The sequence below is a fragment of the Pundamilia nyererei genome, unplaced genomic scaffold, assembly GCF_000239375.1.
Source record: "Pundamilia nyererei isolate P.nyererei 1_Seehausen unplaced genomic scaffold, PunNye1.0 scaffold00161, whole genome shotgun sequence".
NCBI lineage: Eukaryota > Metazoa > Chordata > Actinopteri > Cichliformes > Cichlidae > Pundamilia > Pundamilia nyererei.
The window spans coordinates 1,103,357-1,123,220 of NW_005187562.1; the positions used below are offsets into that span (position 1 = coordinate 1,103,357).

A 19,864-nucleotide genomic window follows, 5' to 3' on the forward strand; every position below is an offset into this window, starting at 1 on the left:
AAAAAAACAACAAACCCTCATTTCTATAATTAGATTCAAACCAACGTTTCCATGTGAAACAGCTGGCAGAAAGCGCATTCCTCAGCCGCCATGAAGCCATCCGATTCTGCTCAGTTCGGGAACAAATGTCGCCCACAGTATTGACTGCTGACTTTAAATAAATACACGCTCCAATACATGCACGTCACTGTTTGTGACTGGCTGATGACACATTGCTCGGACACAGCAACAAAGACGGAAAAAATGAAGGCAGGAGAGAAGTTCTAACATTCGTGAGATAGCTGTGTAAAATGGTGCCTGATTTGATGAAATAAATAGTTCCAAGGACCCATCAAGAAATGCAAAGAGTGCACTAGGAATACTAAAATAACCAGGTCATATTTCATAACCCATACCCGTTATTACAGTGTCTTTCAGCATTACAAGACTTCTCCATGTACCTCTCTAAAAAGAAACCCCAAATGAAAAAAAAAAAACGTGCTGCATTTGCAGACGAGCTACAAAAAGAAGAAAGCCACCAGAGTAAAAAGCCGACGTTGAAAACCCCGTGCACTAACCTAACATTTTTCTCCGCAATTGCTTTTTGCGCAATAACCTCTCAAACGTAAAACTCACGTCGTGAACTCGATCATTCTGCTTAAGTACCTAATTAGGAAAACTGAACCGTCTCCATTTTATATAGCTGAAAAACCACAACAAATCTGCGATCCTTGTTTTGTGTGAACAAACGTTACTAATGTTAGATGATGTAATGCCTTTTATTCACTGCGAAATCTATAACATTTATTAATAGATCGTGACGTAACTGGCATTAAAAGGCTCCTACGAGTTATGGTGAACTCGTGAAACAGCTCTATGATGAACTATGTTTTATCTTTCCGTGAACGTTTAATATCAAGACACAACACCTTAGCGCAGGCTACCGATGCTAGCTGTTATTGTGCAAGATGGACCCCTTCTTTCTACCAACTGCCGAGCTCACAGGCTAACTACCAACCCCATCCCCCCATGTTTGTGTCTGTCAAGCGCACTAATATCGCCTTTACCAGCTGCTATTTCGCAGTTTCACATAAAATCCAAGTTATACAGATTGCACTTCTTATGTTCGATGCTAAGGTTAACTGCCTTCGCGAGTTTTTCCTCGACTGACACACTAAATAAACTTACTTCAGTCCTAGTCCGTGGAGATGTTGCCCTATTAATCGTATGACATCTTCCTCCGCCTGCGTTAGTCGTTTCTTCTTTTTCAACGAGCCGACCTCCGAACTCGAGGCCGTAGAAGCAGCCGAAGTCCCCGTGCAAGGCCCTACTGAAGATCCATTACTGGTACCGACGTTATTACCGTTATCTGTGCTGGAGAGAAGGCCATTTGAGTGAGTTCCTCCGACCGAGGAGGACTCCCCGTTTTGTGCGCTGTTTAAGCAAGAGAGCTCCGAGGATTCTTGTCCTTGTCCAGCCCCGTTTGCCTGCATACTGCTGCTGAGGTTGTTGACAACACTTCGGTTAAAGTGGATGGCAGAGGTGGCTTGAGAGTATGCACCGCGTCCTAGGACAACTCCGGAAAGGCCTGTCAAAACTGCTGAAGCCCCGGGCTCTCCTGCTCCCTCCACCGCCGAGGCTCGGTGCTTCTTCCGCGGGGGCGGCGACGCTCCGCCGGTGTCCGAGTCGGAGGAGGAGGAAGCGGAGGCCAGAGTTTCCTCACCGAGAGCGGCCGTGGTTAGAAGCCGGCGAAGCTCCGGGTGGGAAATGAAGGTTAAGCTTCCAGATCTGAGGCCTCGTTGTCAGGCTTAGAGCGTACTGTCACTGTGGAAGCTCTATCAGTTAGCCCGTTTTGTTGTTGTTTCTCTCAAAACAGCTGCAGCTCTAATGGAGTCCTGACGCCCTGACGTAACCGGAAATTCCTACACTACCAGGCTTCCGGGTAGAATTATAATCCATGGGTGGTGCATGAGAACCTAGTTAGCATAATAATGATCAAAAAACAATAACATTTCATATTAAAGTTAATTTTAGTGCTCCAGAGACTTGAAGTGTAATATATCCGGAATTTTGAATTAGCGTAATGAGTAAATCTAGTGTAGCTAGTCTACTGATCACTAGCTAACACAGTGACAAAATAAGTAAATGAAAATGTGTCCTCGATATCTTCGTATCCAAGGCCTAAAGAATGGTATAAAAGTTAACTTCATCACTAAAATACTATACACGTAATCGCGTTAAGAATAAAAATAAATGAACATAAGTGTTCCCACTAAGGTCCATCTATGAGATTTAACTTAAGCTAAGACTATGGGAGACAAAAAAAATGTGAATCAACCGCCATGTGTTATTTGTACTGTACTAATACGCTCTTTATTAGTTTGAATAACAACATAAGCCAACTATTTTCATTTAAACCTTACAGGAAAATTAGTTGACTTCGGCTGAACAAGGGTTTATTTTCTGGTATCTTCATAAGTGATTGAATTAATGAATCACTCAGTCAGAAGACTAGTAACCAGGCCCAAATAAACATGAACTTGGATCAGTGTAAACTTGTTCTTTTGACTGCTCCCTTTAGGGTTGCCACAGCAGATCATCTGCCTTCATCTCACCCTATTTCTCCTCTATCAAATCATCCCTCGACATGTCTTCCTTGGTTACATCCATGAATCTTCTCTGTGGGCTTCCTCTTTTGCTCGAGGCCTGGAAGCTCAATATTTAACACCCTTTGTACAGTATATCCACCAGCCCTCCTCTGCACATGTCCAAACCTTCTTGCCTCTTTAACTTTGTCTCCATACTATTCAACCTGAACTGTCTGATGTACCCATTTCAAATCTTGTCCTTTATGGTCAGTCCCAATGAAAATCTTAACATTAGATCAGACCAAATTAAAGAATGAAAATCAATTATATTAACCATGAGAATGTATTAACATGAGTGTATTATCAGACTAAATTAAACATGGCAGTACACTTATTTGGTACTTAAGCACTGTCTTGGACAAATGGTTTTGGCAAGCAGACCAGTTGATGTTGGATCCTGAAGTCAATCCCACAAGGCAGAATAATCAAGAAGTTTAATGCAAAAATGTTTTATTAACGCAGTATAATTGCAATGTGATTACCTTACATCATTTAAAAAAGAAACTCCAGTGCAAGATACATAAAAAAGAAAGGAAAAAGGAAAGTCATGTATTATTTATCTACTGAAAACTTGTAATTTACATACGTTTTGGCTAGGCAAACACCCGACCCTTTTTGAAACAGTGCATACCGATAAAGATGTTGTATGCCTCTGACCTCTTCCATTCGTTTATTCAACATTAATATGAACTAGCTGATACCAGAAGCTACTTCATGATCTTGTAGATGAGCAGCTTTGACCACTCTTACATGCTCAGTTCCTTCAGTACCTTTCTTGGTACCTTTTCTGTTATGCACTGCTTATTTCAAACCTCCACACAAAAATACAGTGGGATTCGCTTCTAGGTTCTGACTAACCCTACATTTATTCTTTGTGTGCTCTTTTCTTGTTTAGGATCATTATCCTGTAAAAAAAAAAGTCTACATCTGCTTCAACCCAAGCTTTCAGACACATGGCCTCACATTACCTTCATGCGCCCTTTGATGTGAATTCATATTTGGATTGTTCATTATAAGCTGTGTGCTCCCAGAGGCAGTGAAATAAACCTAAGCCAGAACATTCTCGCCACAAATTGTATGAGGTTACATTGCCCCCCAAAATTGTCTTTGGTCTGGAAAAAAAACAATCAAACCATGTTTACCGTTAGTGTAAGCAATGAACTCTATTTGTGCAGAAAAAGTTATTCTAAAAGCCCTTGCCTTTGCATCTGTGTTCACCGACAAAATGTAGTTTTACTCTAAAATCCTCTTAGCCAAATTCAACCTTCCATGCAGCTTGATTTTATTCACTCTCTCCCTGATTGCAGAAAGATGCATTTTGACCCTTACAGTTACCTGTAGATGCTGATATAAAATTTCTGGCTTTTTAGAGACTCTTTCGAACATGAAACAGCAAACACTTTGGTGTAATTCGATGGAGCGGCCAATCCTGGACAAACTGATAGTTCTTTAAATGTATAATACTACTTATTGTGGGATTATTTATTTCAGATAATTTGGAGATCTTGTTTAAATCACCTACCAGACATAAAAGCATACATAATAATTTTTCTAAAGGCTACAGAAATCTCTTTAGGTCTATGTACGATGACCACACAAAATACATAAACACCTCACCTTGTCACAGGTCATAGTCTGTAGGGATGCGTTTAATTTTCATACCGTTTTTCAAGATTTAAACAATGTCCTTTTTATATGTGAGCTTATAAAATTTATTCACAGGGACTGTATCAAAGAGGATGAAGTGTTTGCTTTTTCAAATAATGAAATGAAAAATGTTGAAAAAAATCAGACATAGATTTTTGTTTTTCTCGTGTCTGTAGCACTCTGTGAATCAAGTGCAGCAATCTTTAGCTCAGGAGCTCTCTAAGACATTCTTAATTTGTTTACAACTTTACAAAACATGTTTCTTGAAACATTTGTCTATAAAAGTCCTGATAATTGTGCATTAGCGTTTTTGTTGTGTCAGTCTACCGTCATATTCTTCACATGGGCTATGAAGCGCACAAAAAACAAGATCCTGTGAAATTCATGGCTGACAAAACTGACATTTTGCTCAGGCCTGTTATTGGGCTTATGCCATTTGAAGAGATTAAAAAAAAAAGTCAGTGAAGGTCTCCAACTTGGTGTGGAAGGGTAGTAGTTACTGCACCATCTTTGGTATTGGGTTTGTCTTTGCCTTTCATGAAAAAGGTCAGCAGCTCGCCTTTCCCTTTGACATATATGGGCCCTCTTCGGATAAAACGAAAGCCGTACTCCTTCAGGATGTCATAGCAGTCCTCTACAACCTGAGGTCCAAGTAGAACATAGCATTTAGAAGAGATGGACACAATAAAAAGGATGCTTAAATTTGATGCATCTTTGGTTTTGGGAACGTTTGGTTGTGCTACCTGAATGTTTCCCATCACTCCAGTTGACTCCATTCTGCTCGCCACGTTGACCGTGTTGCCCCAGATGTCATAGTGAGGTTTACGAGCTCCGATCACTCCGGCCAGAACTGCTCCTTTATTTAGACCTTAAGGGATCAAAAAGGAGACATGAACACATGTGCACATTTGCAGTTGGACACTCAGACTCACTCTCAGGTCCAAACACTGACCGATTCGTAGCATAAAGTTGTTGAAGGACTGCTTGTTGAGGTTGTTGAGGGTGACTTTCATGGCCAAGGCAAAGTCTGCCAGGTCAGCGAGGTGCTGCCAGCGCTCAATCAGCAACTGGTCCTCTGGCTGTAGACAACCAGTAAATAGCTCTTATAATTATTAGAATAATCACTTTAGATAAAAGGCTTCAACAGATTGGTATAGACATATAATGCCGATAGATTATCACACCTTGCGGTTGCCATATCCATTTGTGTTGCTTTCCGGTGTGAGGCCTGACGCGGCCATGTAGGTGCTTCCAATCGTCTTGATCTTAGTAATGCACCTGAACTCGTCCCTGTCTAATAACTGGTGGGGAAAGTGGACACTGATTAGTTTTACTTCCTGGTGTTACGTTCATGCTTTGAGGTCACGTTTAGTTTAGTGTACGTTTAGTGTGCAACATTGCCAGAACTCACGCTGTCAAAGTCGGAGATTATCTCATTGAGAATCCTCAGACACTCAATGCCCCCGTTATTGATGCTCTCCTCAGTGTAGAAATCAGAAAAATTGGGGATGGATGCAAACATTACCCCTATTTCATCATACCCCTGGCTGTACAGCTCCTATACAAAACAAATGACTTGTTGGGTCATAAAAAACAGTTTTTAAGCTTATTGCTACTAATATGTAATTATAAGATAGGCCACAAGATGGCACAGTACAGCATCACCTGCGGTACCTTCATTACTTTAAGCTGCTTTTGAACAACTGTTTCTGCTGCTCACACAGAAGGTGTAAGCTCAAATGGTTTTAAATCGCAAAATGCTGTTTAATATGGCTTCTCCTCCATTCTCACTCATGTTGTTTTCTCTCCCTGACTCCTATGGTAACAAACTCAACATATATACCTCGTCTCTTTTTTTAGTGCCCAGAAAGTGTTTTGCCACATGCTCTGGCAGCATGTTGGTGACCAACGCTTCATTCCAGCGTCTCATTTCAAAGACTCTCTCTTTCTGATCGTGCACGCCAATCTTCCACAGAAATAGTTTCCTTGACTGTTGCTCCAGCTGCACACAGACACGCAACACAGACAGAATTAATGACATATTTTGAGAGAAACCTATTATGGAAAAATTAGAATTTTGTTGAATAACATTTTCTTGTTCTAACCCTCCGGGTGTTACATAGATGTGACACTCACGTGGCGTGCAAAGAAGTAAAAGCCAATCATCATAACAATAATCATCACTGTCATGAGGTACTTGGATGGCACTATCAATGTTCTGAAAATACAAAAGTGGGATACCATTAGAGACAATACTGTCATTAACAGTGCTGAAAAAAAGTAATTGGCCCCTTAACCCTTAACTGGTTGTGCCACCCTTGGCAACAAGAACTGCAATCAAGCATTTGCAATAACTGGCAAAGAATCTTTCACATCACTGTAGTGAAATTTTGGTCCAGTCTTCTTTGCACACTTGTTTTAATTCAGCTACACTGGAGGGTTTTCAAGCATGAACGGCCTGTGTAAGGTCACGCCAAAGCATCTTAAGACGATTTATGTCTGGACTTTGTCTGGGCCACTCCAAAACATTCATCTTGCTTTCTTTGAGCCATTCAAAGGTGGATCTGCTGGTGTTTCAGATCATTGTTCTGCTGCATAAGCCAAGTGTGCTTGAGCTTCATGGCAGGAATTCATGGTCAGACTTCAGGATTTTCTGGTAAAGAGCAGAATTCATGGTTCCATCAGTTACAGCAAGTTGTCCAGGTCCTGAAGCAGCAAAGCATCCCTGGACCATCATGCTACCACCACCATGTTTGGTGGTATGATGTTCTTTTTACGAAAAGTGTTAGTTTATACCAGAAGGAACAGGACTCAAACGTTCCAAAAAATGTAACTTTTGTCTCATCAGTCCACAGAATATTTTCCCAAATGTCTTGGGGATCATCAAGATGTTTTTTGTAAACTATGAGATGTTCTTTATCTTCTTTTTGGGTTATTATTACTCAAGTTAGCATTGTCTAATAACTATTCAAATTTGTTCGATCATATGAACTATGTAAGTATGACAAATCTGGAACAACCTAAAAAAAACAATAAGGAGTCAAATACTTTTTCACAGCACTGTAGACACAGCAGCAAATCCAACCTAAAGCAAAACACCCAGAATAACCTAAAAGAGACATCTATCGATGATTAGTCATTTCTCACCTGTAGGAGGCAAACTGCATGTAATCATACAGATCATATAGGTCCCGCCAGCTGTAGATATTAACGGCTCCAGTTGCTGTGACAACCAGCACCATGAGGCCTAGTTTAATCAGGTGGCTCACTTGCACCAACATGGTTGTTGCAATGAGTGACATCACAGCCATGAAGCTGTAGTGCTTCGGATTATCTGCACAGCCTCCATCACCGAGCGACTCCAACATTGGACCAGACGTGCTGTTGAAGATCCGAAGGGATGGAGGTGCACAACTTAACTGCAACACAACGAAAAGAAAAAAATCCACTCACTCCAACTGGCAGAAAAATTGACAACTTGACGTTTTGAGCTAAAACTTGTGCCTATGTCGAGAATAACCCGAATACGACAACAGTAGTAGTAGTAGTACTTCATTCTCTTCAAAGGGCGACTGTCACTTCTACATGACAGCCTAGCAGAGAAATGAACGCTCTCTTTAGCATCCGCTATTCTCTTCAGCTCACAAAGGCAGCAGCGTGTGTAGCAAGTTGCTCCTATGGGGCTGTGACAAATGAGCCAGCAGGCAGCAAGACAGACAACTAATAGACCCCACTGGGATCATACTGTCAGACACATAAAAGGCAGCGATAGTCTGATGAGGACAAAGTAGGAACACACTTATGGAAAGTCGAATGCACACACACTCAGATTGGGAGCTATGATGTTGTACATTAATCCCAACTGGAATTTCCTGGAAACTGATTGTATGTGTTTTCCCGTTATGACATTAAGTTATATAACGAAATGACAAAAAAGTTCATCCATATTGCCACGATTACGGACATGCACACATGCAGTTTTACCAAGTTTCTTGAAGTCGTACCATGTCAGCGATCACAGCCATGGTTAGAACAAATATGCTTGCCATGGCCCACGTGTTTCTCGCCCATCGTGTGCGATCAATCCACATTGAGAAAGACACCAACCTCTTGGAGAACATCTGTGATAAGCAAATGTTAAAAAGGTGGCCATCTTTTATATAGTGTAGTGTAAACTGTAGAACTTTCATTCTGTCCTGTGTGACAATAAAATCAGTACTGCTTTGAGAAAAATTCCTTATCAATTGTAAAAACCAATCAAAATGCTAAATATCACTTAGCTAAAGCCCTGCGAGAATAAATTTTTTACAGGACTGAATTCAGTGCTCTGAAAAGCTAAGTACACCCTTAATGCTTCCATAGGACTTAAGACCTTAAGAAGCAGCAAAGTGCTGCAAATCAAATGCACATGATTAGCAAGTGTGAGCACCTCTATAAAAGCAGAGGTTTCGTCAGCTTGCTGATTTGGAGCATTCAGGTGTGTGTTAACACAATGGCACAATCTTTCCAGTAGTGGACGTCCCAGCAAATTCACCCCAAGGTTAGACTCTGCAATTCTCAGAAAACTGCAAAAAACATCAACAAAAAACCAGGAGCTACAGTACATCTCAGACTCTACAGATCTCAGTTAGCATGTTAAAATTCATGAGAGAACATTTAGAAATAGACCTTATTTGGAAGGGTTGCCAGCAAAAAGCCTCTTCTCTAATTGCAACTTAAAAATAACACAAAACTTCTGGAACAACATCCTTTGGACTTTTGGACATCAATATGGAGATGTACAGCTGTATTGCACAAGACTATATTTGGCAAAAACCAAGCACAATATATCAGCATAAACACCCCAACTGTCAACCACAGTGGTGGAGGAGTGATGGGCTTGTTGTGCAACCACGGGACCTGAACACCTTGCAGTCACTGAGTTGACCACAAACTCCACTGTATAGCAAAGTTTCTAGAGTCCAACTGGGTTGTTCAACAGGATGATCCAGGCACAGCAGCAACAGAAAAGCTGAAAAAGAAAAGAATCAAGGTGCTGCAATGACCTTGTCAAAATCCAGACTTCAACCTGACTGAAATGCTGTGGCGGGACTTTAAGAGAGCTGTGCATGAACAGTGCCCAAGAACCTCAATGAACTGAAGTAACATTGTATAGTAGAGTGGGCCAAAGTTCCCACCCATTGATGTGAGAGACTGATAACATCAGACTGTTACTTCAAGGTATTGTTGCTAAGGTTGCTCTAAAACCTATTGAATCATGGGGTGTACTTAGTTTTTCACATCACCATAGTTTTTAGGCTCTACATTATTGTTAGAGAGCTTTGAACATACTAATCAAAGGCATTTAGCAATTAATTGGTTACCATTGTCGACAATTTACAAAAAAATTACGTTTCCTTTTTTTAAAAAAAATTCTCACCCTGGGGAAGATGGCTGCCAGGGAGCATACTGTGAGTATTAGCAGCAATACCTGTCCTACTGCGAGAGTCACATAGTTCACAAACAACCTAGAAGGAGAACACACATCATCAGACAACGTCCTACAATTTCTAATAAATTATCATGTGCTATCACTACAACAATACATTGGCCAAAGAGTCAGTCCCAGCTGTTACAGGGTGAGAGTCGAGGTATACCCAGAACAAGTGTATAGCAGGGCTAACACAGGGAGACAGACAACCACACATGCTCATACTCATTTAGTATCACCAATTCACCTAACATGGAAGTGTTTGGACTGCTGGAGGAAACCGGCACAGTTACACGGAGAACATGCAAACTCCACATACAAAGGTCTGCTGGGAGGTGATGGTGCTGCACCGCTGTGCCACCCATGCTATAAAGTGACACATACATGATACATAAACTCACAGTGGGTCTATGAAGACCTCCATTGCTGTGATGAAAAGGAGTACAATCATGCAGCAGGAGAAGGCCGCTCCGCTCCTCCTCTCCTTCTCTGAGGAGTAGTGGTCCTCCAACTTTCCATCCACAAAACGGAGAGAAACGGGGTTGATCTCATGATCCTTCATTCTGTCAAAAATGCAGTGAGATTTAGCAGGTAGAAAAGAACATTTTGAAGGACATGGATACTAAAAAGGGGGGATGGGACACCGATTGAGGAGAAGCATGTGGTTACTTCACTGAGTTTGTTTCTTTTCAATTCCTGGAACACCAAATCCGATTTCTATGATTTAGTCTTTAAAATGAATCCTTTTATTGCACTTTTTAAAATTAAATTTATTTAAAGTTTCTTTTTTCTTACATTTTTTGAGTCTCTCTCTCCAGCAGCTCCTGCTGGAGTCGTCTGTTGATGGTTTGTTCCTCGGCTCTGTTAGTCATCTAAGGTTGCCAGTAATGCAAAGAGAAACGCATCAGATACAGACAACATTACCAAGTGAAGCTTTCTCTTTTATAATTGAAAGAAATAATTCACATAATTTATCTTTTTATAAACATATAGATAGGCCTTACTCATGTATACACAAGTAACAACACACTTTAATCTGTGGTTACTGAAATGATGACCGGCAGCTGTAATTCACCTCCTTTTTAGACTCAGTAGGTGTGGACTGTTGTGAGACTGCATTCCCATTGGATGCTGTGGTGTTGATCAACTGTTTGGAATTTCTATTGGTCAATGTACCAGGTGTCTGAGGAGGAGAAGCAGATACGACATCTGTTAATATTACATCAATAACAAAAACAAAAAATGTTCATTTAATTGATTTGATTTATTTTGTATGGGATAAAGGAACAAGACACTCACATTTCCATTGAGTCCATTGGCTTTCTGCTTAGGAACTAGAACTAAGTAAGTGTCAATGCCTTTCTCCAGCAGGTACTCACACCTCTCTCCACCATTCCCTGGCTCCAGTTCAAATTCCCCATGCAGACTGTCTTTTGTGGTCTGGGAAATATGCACTCTCCTAGATAGCATACAAAACTGTGAATTTTAGAAAAAAAAAAAGAACTGCTCTCAGACACACACTACGCAGACACCAAGGAAGCGCACAATTTTCCTACCCAGGAATCCCTCCAGATTCCATTTTATTGGCCACAGTGACATCTGTGGACCAAACATCAAACTGCCAGCGTTTCTGCCCGAGTACTCCTCCCAGCACGGTGCCGGTGTGGACGCCCACGCGCATGTCAACCTCTGTTTGTGTCTTTTCTCGAACGTACCTAGACCATGAGAGAAATCAGGGGGTCACTGGAAAATTAACTGTTGCTCATATTGTTAAGCAGCTTTAAAATTTTAATTGAGCCTTTCCTCTCTAGTTTTTTTCTCTCTATGTGGTGACTTCCTTTCTCCATTATTTTGTCTAAGCATTTTTTTTTTAAATTTACAGTTTTAATTCTAATGTTTTAATAATAATGTTTTCATTGTGTTTTCCTCCCCTATTCCTAATTAGTAAAGTCACTACTTACGAGATGGCTTTTACCATAGCCAGGCCCATCTTTATAGAACACACGGCATGGTCCTCCCTGAAGTCAGGAACACCACAGATGCAATAGTAACAGTCTCCAAGAATCTTAATCCTCAGCTGATGATGTTCCTGTAATGTGAGATCAGACACGGATGTTTACCTCAATAACAGAAAGGTACTGGTACTATAACTCAAACAATCCAATAATGGCATTTTATAGTCTCATAAACACTTCTCAGAACATAATTCAGAAAAAAGATGTTTGTGGAAATCAAGAAATTGTGTCATCTCATCGCTTTGTCTGGCAGAGTGGCTTGAGTTCTAATTCACAATATGCAGTGGTCGGTTAGTTTATAACTTTGAGAACCGCTAAGACTTTAAGTAAGGGGTGAGTCTGCTTCAATTGACAGGTGTGCACACACAGAGCTGTAGCTGATGACTGTCTGCTATTAACTGGACCTCTACACACTGTGCATAGCATTTTCGAGGAATTATCTGACAAATAATATTACTTCTTGTGTTGTACAAATCACCCAAAAGGTTTGCGCTTCAGTTTTGGTGAGCATATTTTTCATATTTTATAAGCCTGTTACTTAGTTAGCAGTAATTAGCATATATCTGTATCTGCTGTATAGTTTATGGATGTAGCCTGCTAACCAAACTTGTTAGCCCTCGCTGATGACTCAGCGTATACCCATTTCCAAACCAACATGGTGGCAGTCAAAACATTAATGTTAAGGTTTTAAAATGTCTAAAACCAATGGGTGGTGTCATGGTGGCTACTAGCTTTACAGAGTCTGTCTGTGCACATGTAGCAGAGTAGCATTCCAGCCAAGCAGAAACTGGGTGCTAACTACAATGGAGGCTAGAGAATAAGTTATTAATGAGGTTGTTACACCAAGTCAAGCTAGCATAGAATTTTGTTACATTTCTACCAACAATAATTCAGAAATATCCAGTAGTAATATATCTTAACAATAGACTCACTGACAACTTTATTAGGCACAGCCGTTCAACTGCTTGTTAATACATAAGTTCAAATGGAGCATCAGCATGGAGAAAAAGTTTGATTTAAGTGACACTGAAGGTGGCATGGTTGTTGGTGTCAGACAGGCTGGTCTGAGTATTTCAGAAACCGCTTATCTACTGGGATTTTCCCACCATCTTTAGAGTTTACAGAGGAAAAAAAGAAAAATATCCACTGAGCAGCAGTTCTCTGGACAAAAATGCCTTGTTAGTTTTAGATGTCAGATGACAAACAACACATTGTTTCAAGCTAAGAGAAAGGCAACAGTAACTCAGATAACCAAATCTTTACAAACAAGGTATGCAGTAGAGCATCTCAGGAGGCACAACAGATCTAACCTCGAAGAAAACTGGACAGCAGCAGAACACCACACCGGGTGCCACTGCTGTCAGCTAAGCAGAGGAAGCTGAGGGTACAATTAGGCTCAACAAAAAGACTGAGAAGTTGTTGCCTAATGTGATGAGTCTTGATTTCTGCTGTAACATAGGGCTGGTAGGGTCAGGATTTGGTTTAAATAACATGAACATATGCATCCAACGTATGCATCCTTGTATTGTTAGTGTAATGGTATGGAGGACATTTTCTTGCCAATCTTTGTGCCCTTACTACTAATTTAGCATTCTTTAAACTCCACAGCCCACTAGAGTATTGTTACTGACCATGTCCATCCCTCTATAACCACAGTGCACCCATCTTCTAATGGTTGCTTCAAAGAAGGTCACAAAGCTCAAACAATCTCAAACTGGCTTTTTGAACATGCCAATGAGTTCACTGTACTCAACTGGTCTCCACAGTCACGTGCACCTTTTGGATGAGGCAGAACTGAAGATTTGCAGCTGACAAATGTGGATCAAATGTGTGATGTTATCATGTCAGTATGACAAAAAGTCTCTGAGGAATGTTCCAGCACCGTGTTGAGACCACTCTGATACTCACTGCTGCCAGTTTATCAAAGCGAGCAAACAGTTCATTGAGCAGCTTTACAAGCTCCTGGGCGCTGCAGGCTGAGGACAACTGGGTGAAGCCCACAATGTCTGCAAACAGGATGCTGCAATAAAAGTGGATGATTAAAAATAATGTAACACTTTCTTGTTGCAAAAAATATTGTGAAACAGATGTTTGATCAAATTAAAAAGTCATTTTTTTTAGTGATCCAGACCTAACGTTTTCATGGCGGTACATGTACATGGTGTTGAACTGCTGCTGCTGCCGGACTTCGTTCTGATTTGCCTGGTTCTTCATGCCCTGCAGCATCTCATCAGCAATGTGTTTGGGCAGGATGGACAGTAATAGTTCCTCCTACATAGAGCAAGATTTGAAAGAAGGTGCGAGATGTGAGAAATAGGAAAAGAAAAGTCATCCCTATTTCTGTATGTGTAAAGAAAGTGTACAAATTTACATTTTATTTTCCTCTTAGCTCTCAAGAATCCCGTCAAGTGGTCAGATATGCCCTAACTGGCTGGTTGTTTTCCATCTTTGACCCAGTCTCCCACTGAAAAGGCACGGTGGGAATACTATCTCTCCTCTGTCTCTTCCTTTGTCTTTTTGCCTCCCCATCCGTATCCACACGTCCCTCGCTTTTCACCATCTTTTCCGCCCCTTTTTCAAACAACTCTCAAGAGTCTGCTGTCTTTGTTTTGCAAATAGTCACAGGCAGGCGTGACAGTGTCTTAAAGGGAAGAATTAAATGCTTGGTGACAATAACTGCACATTTGTATCATCTTTCAATCTGTGATGATGGTGAGCAATTGCCAGTTTTTTTCGCAATTTGCGATTGCTGTTAGATACGTTACCACCGTTTCTTTAATTTAACACCTCTTCTAGCTGAGATAAGCCTTCATAACAGATTAATATTGATGCCACAGAAGGTAAAGCATGGCATAGTGGCTGTAAGGAACACAAAAGAGCAAGCTTAAAGGATTTAGAGCAAAATGGTGACCTGAATGCAGCTTGAGGTTTGATTAAAATGAAGAAGTAATAAACAGGCTAACATATAATAAAAAGTGTAAAAACATAATTCCTTTTTAAAATGCTTCATTGGGAAACACGTCCTCATGTCTGTTGGCTGGCAAAGTGCTAAAGGGACCTTATTGTGTCAGGTCCCTGACGGTGGCTGCGCTGGTGAAAACAACCGCCTCTCTAACAACCTATTAGTCCTGAGCTGAGCAAAACATCCTGTAATTAATTAGTGTGTTGCATCTCACCCTTCTATTTGTGTACTTGTGGATTTGTTTGGCCAAAAATAAGAAAATGTGTTCACTCACCAAAGAAAATGTGCACGTGGGTATGGGTAATATACCTGCTGAGTGCTCTGCTCCTCCAGTGTTAGTTTCACCTCCAGTGACTGACGAGCTTCCAAAAATGCTGTCCTGTACTTCCTGTCTGCCATGTAGTACGACATCACACCCACTATGATGGCACACAGGTACAGCACCACGTTGGCTAGCAACTGAAAAAGAGGAGAAAAGTGCCACAAAAGTGTTTGTGTGGACAATAATAATATGCATTATAATAAAGAGTATATTTATAAATATTATAATTTCATCATCATCTCAACTGCCGAAATGAATTTACCAAATATGGGCAAACAAAGCATTTATCTTAGCTTATATATAAGATAAACCTAACGTGTGAATATGATGTGTGTCTATATTGTATTTATATATGTTTATATTATTTCTACATTGAAGTGGATGCCAAATTTCATTTTTATTTGAGTAATGTACTTTTCAGTGACAATAAATTGAATCTAATCTAAAGATCAGTTTGTGGAAACTGACTTTTAACTTTAAGATGCAATTTTGTTTCCAAATTGCTCAAAACAACATTATTTGGGATGTAGTGCAATCACACATGGTGTATTCATATGCACTCTCATTATAAATTGAGACTGCGTTTAAAATAATATTATATCTGACTTTTATATATTTACCTTTGGGGCCCTAAAACCAAGTGTGGCAAAAAGACAATAAATGTGAATGGAAGGAAATTAGTTTGCATTAACAAAACACTGCACAAAATCGAAAAAACAAAGGGGTTTTATTTAACGTTGTGAATTATGAATTTATTTACTATGCATAATCCAAACCCACTTTACCTGTCACACCTCTCCACTTGGGTATTAGGCCCTGAAACAATGTGAGGCCCCTTAAATTTTGCACTGTTTGCATAATGGTCTTACTGTGGTGCTCTAGCCTGGTGAAGGGCTGGTGCAGCCTAGTAAAAAGAAAAACTTACAACATGCATAAATTTGGGTCCTGGATGGGAACCACTGCCCTAGAATCAAATGTACACACATCTAATATCACACTTTCTGCTTTTCTTTGTTGTTGTTGTTTGTTTTGCATTCACAAACGTTTTAAAGTCCTAGCTGCTTTATTCCTTGTGAGTTTACCAGACATTTACCTGTCTGACCAGCATCGCCCCCTGCGCGCCATCCTTAAACTTCTGAGCCACCGTGATCCCCAAAACCAGAGTGTGAATCCCGCACGAGAGGACAGCGAGGAGAAGCAGGGCCACCAGGTTCAGTGGCAAAGTTAGAAAGCAGGAGAAAATGAAGAAAGTCTGCCAGCCCACCGAGTCACTAGCATGTGGGAAGCGCTCGTAGTTTAGTCCCATGTAACACAAAACATGCACGGTGACCATCAGCCACAGTATGTAGGCCACTGCTCCGCGCCACACAGGTGATGCGGGGAGTTTCTGCAACCAGCACAACACGTAGAGCGCAACGTCCGCAGTCAGCCCCACAGCTGCCACCACCACCATCGCCAGTTTGTCCTCAGTGTACACAACCGCACACATGATGATGACGAAGCTGTTGAAGAGAGCGGCGAACATCACCAGCACTAGCAGGTTCTCCTGTCTCTGCCGACGGAAGTAGTTCTGATAGAGCCTTTCCAGCGACTCGGGGGTAAAGGTGAGGCGCACTGCGCGGGGCAGGCAGCGGCAGCAGCTGGACTGCACTACGGTCACTTCACGCCTCCGACCCACGTCACGGCCCGGATCACTGGAAACCTGGGCCGAGTACTCCACCGAGTACTCTGCAGACTGCTCCGTGTCCATTGTGCGGACCCGGTTCAGAGACATGCTTCTTTGTTAAAGGTTAATCCTCTTGGTTAGTGGAATACTGTTACAACACTAATGTGAAAATCCACGGAAAAGTTGTGACGTGCCCCATTACTGTTTGATTTTTTTTGCAGCTGACCGCATGATCAAAGTTTTCATGATTTTTAAAGGCTCTTCCAAACGAGACAAAAACATTTAAATCAGAAAATAACTCCATTCCATTCTTCAGTTCAGTCCCACCATGAAAAGTGGCTTACCTTTTAATTTAGAGTTAGTGCCTTCAAATACAAAAACACATTTAAGATAGAGGAGATTCTCAGAGCCTCTAGTTCCCAAGCAGGTGAAGTCTCGTTTGCCATTGTTGTAGATCTACTAAATCAATATCAATGCAAAATATAATATTTTCAGAGAGACTTCTGTAAGCTTTACTCTGGTTACTTTTATCTGCCTAAACACATCAGTTCTAAGATGCTCTTCCGTCTTCTGATCATTTTCTGTCTCTCTCCTGCCTCCCCCCTTCTCTGAGTGCTTCTGTTACTGTTGCTAAGACGAAACCAAAGAAACTGCCAGCGTGCAGTCATGTCTTGGGAAATGTGGTAGCGATGCTGTGAAGAGCTTAGAAAAAAAGAAGAAGAAAGAGGACGATTAAGGTCACTGAAATTAAAAAAAAAAGGAAAGCTTTCTAATGTTTTTATTTAACACTGGTATCCACAACAGCACGTTAAAACACAAGCATTTTATCTGTATAACAGATACCATGCCTTATGACACTGCATTTAATGTTTTTGCCTCAAGTTTTTTACTTGCAAAAATGCAACACAAGAACATTTACAGACAGATGTAAACTTAGGCGTCAATCAGTCTCTGTGAGCGTTTGTGGTTGGTGGTGATTTTCCTATCATGCCGCTTAGAGCGCTCCCCAAAGCCAACACTATGGCCGTTAGGACTCCCACAGTCCCCAGTTTCCCCAGAGCTGCAGTGCCCAGCGCTGCAGCCCCAAGTGCCCCGGCTCCAATAGGTGCTGCTGCTGCGGTGACCGTTTCCATGCCGATTTCTTTTATTAGCACAGGCCCCGTGAGGAGGCCCCTTTGCAGATTCACCTCAGTGTGGAACGGGCTCTTTGGTGCACCCAGAACAAATGCCCCTACTGCAACAAGGGTGATTGTTACAAGTTCTGATGCGGTGAACGGGCTTGCTTTAAGTAACTGGCATTCTGCTGCCACAACTGCACCGATGATGACAGAACCTAAAACTGCTAAAGTTGAATTCCTTGACTGAAATGCCTGTCTTGCTGCAACACTTGCGGCTCCAAGTGAGACCCCTGCAGCTGTGGCCGCCCCTAGCGTCCCTGCTGTGCTGCCTCTGGCCCCTAGAGAGGAGCTCCACTGCAGAATGGCTCTCAAGGCCACTGATGTCATTATAGCAACTCCCAAAGCGACCTTTCCAGCCACCTCTGGACCCAGTCCGACCATGGCCACAGTTCCCAGGCCAGCTCCAAGCAGCGCCGCAGACAGATAGGCCACCCAGAGGACTGACTGCAGCATCACAACAACCTCTTCTTTTGACCCGTCTACTGCTTCACCTGCCCCTAAACCCACAAAAAATCCCAGAATCCCCACAAAAACAGAGTAGAAGAATATTCTCTCCAGCAGTTTGCACCCAGTTTTAGATTTGGGTCTTCGAGGGACTGTTAGCAGCCTTCGAAGCACAAAGAGGACAACGATAGTCAGAATCATGCTAATGAGTCCAAAAAAGGCTCCCAACTGTCCATACACTACACTGAGGTATAGAGTGGTGAAGATGATCAACAGAGCTGTGGTCATGTCGTTAATGTTGGAATACGAGTAGACGAAAAGGACCAGAGCACCTTGCACCACAATGTAGATCCACGGTGGAAGGACACCCGCTAACAATCCAGTAGTGACAGCACCCACCACAACAGAGGCTCCTGTTGTGGCCTCTGCTAACCAGGGCAGTCTCACTCCAACTTTACTCAACAGTGTCATCACCATGGCAGCGAGGAGGAAACCACTTCCAAGACATAAGAGTACCGAGGTGAACACGAGGCATGCCGTCACTACTGCAACACCAGTGGAACCGGCCCGTCTAGCAGCTAGAGTTGCAACGTTAAGCAGGAGGCCATCTTCAGTCAGAGTGGGTTCAACTGCAAATAATGCAGCTTCTCCGAACACAAAACCTGCCGCTCCACTTCCAACGAGGGCTGACACCACACCAAAAACACCTGAAATAAAAAAAGGAGTTAAGTCAAGTACTGTCTACTGTTTTACACTTGAAAGCAAATGTAAGCACTTCTAAGTATATGCATTCAGTTTGTATTACTCTAGTAGTCATTTGGAATAAGGTTTCCTTTCTAGAAAAGTGTTTTCATCCCACAAAATCTTACCTGACTTCATAAAACATAAACAACCACTAGAAACTAAAAAGGGATTTGTTCCTCATTACATTACTTCTCTGTTATATTTAAGGGGGGAAAATAGAGTTGTAGTCAGAAGTTGAAATCCACTTATCATGGGCAAGCATGTCATAATCATTTTGGTTTTGTAATGATTTCTTAGCACGTAGCAATTTATTTTTCCAGGGTGTAATTATTGAGCAGCATACATTATTAATGACTGCAAATACAAGAATTGGGTGCACAAGTTTGAATTGAAGTTTGAATCTCGAGTCCACACAAGGCAAATATATACATACACAATCATCTTTTAATAAGTGGTGCTGAACGTCTTTACTTGAGAAGGTAAAGGCTTATCAACTTCTCGTTGGTGATCATGATTGACTATAACAAGCAATTTCTGTTTTCTAGCTTAAAAAGGATTTCTCTGACAGAATTCACTGGATTGACAAGTTGAGGTCTGTTAAAGCCATTTCTAAACAACCTCAGATTTCAAGTTCATCAGCTCAAACAATGCTATTTAAGTATAGAGTAAAAAGTGTCACCACTTTGCCAAGGTGTGAAAGAAGACCCAAACTGTCACCCTCAGATGAGAGGAAATAGGTTATGATTAGAGCAGGGCGATATGGCCAAAAATATTTATCACGATATATAT

At 41.4% G+C, this 19,864-nt stretch overlaps 2 protein-coding genes across 2 annotated transcripts in view; both read right to left on the bottom strand.

Moving 5' to 3' along the window:
- Positions 1 to 1,920, bottom strand: part of LOC102196856 (WD repeat-containing protein 26) — a 13,198-nt gene extending 11,278 nt beyond the window's left edge. Inside the window, exon 1 of the mRNA XM_005745612.2 lies at positions 1,168 to 1,920. Coding sequence (XP_005745669.1) covers positions 1,168 to 1,472 — 305 coding nt within the window. The 5' untranslated portion in view covers positions 1,473 to 1,920. The remainder of the gene's footprint in view (positions 1 to 1,167) is intronic.
- Positions 1,921 to 3,137: 1,217 nt separating this feature from the next.
- Positions 3,138 to 16,817, bottom strand: LOC102197140 (adenylate cyclase type 3-like). Its single transcript, XM_005745613.1, has 20 exons — positions 16,137 to 16,817; positions 15,031 to 15,180; positions 13,891 to 14,030; positions 13,668 to 13,779; positions 11,706 to 11,833; positions 11,301 to 11,459; positions 11,044 to 11,203; positions 10,820 to 10,927; positions 10,540 to 10,616; positions 10,146 to 10,307; positions 9,694 to 9,781; positions 8,279 to 8,395; positions 7,422 to 7,693; positions 6,411 to 6,492; positions 6,118 to 6,276; positions 5,686 to 5,832; positions 5,459 to 5,575; positions 5,227 to 5,353; positions 5,018 to 5,142; positions 3,138 to 4,915 (listed from the first exon to the last, which is right to left on the bottom strand). Exons 1-20 carry the CDS (start codon positions 16,815 to 16,817, stop codon positions 4,733 to 4,735), a joined length of 3,294 nt encoding a protein of 1,097 aa, XP_005745670.1. The 3' UTR covers positions 3,138 to 4,732.
- Positions 16,818 to 19,864: the final 3,047 nt, after the last annotated feature.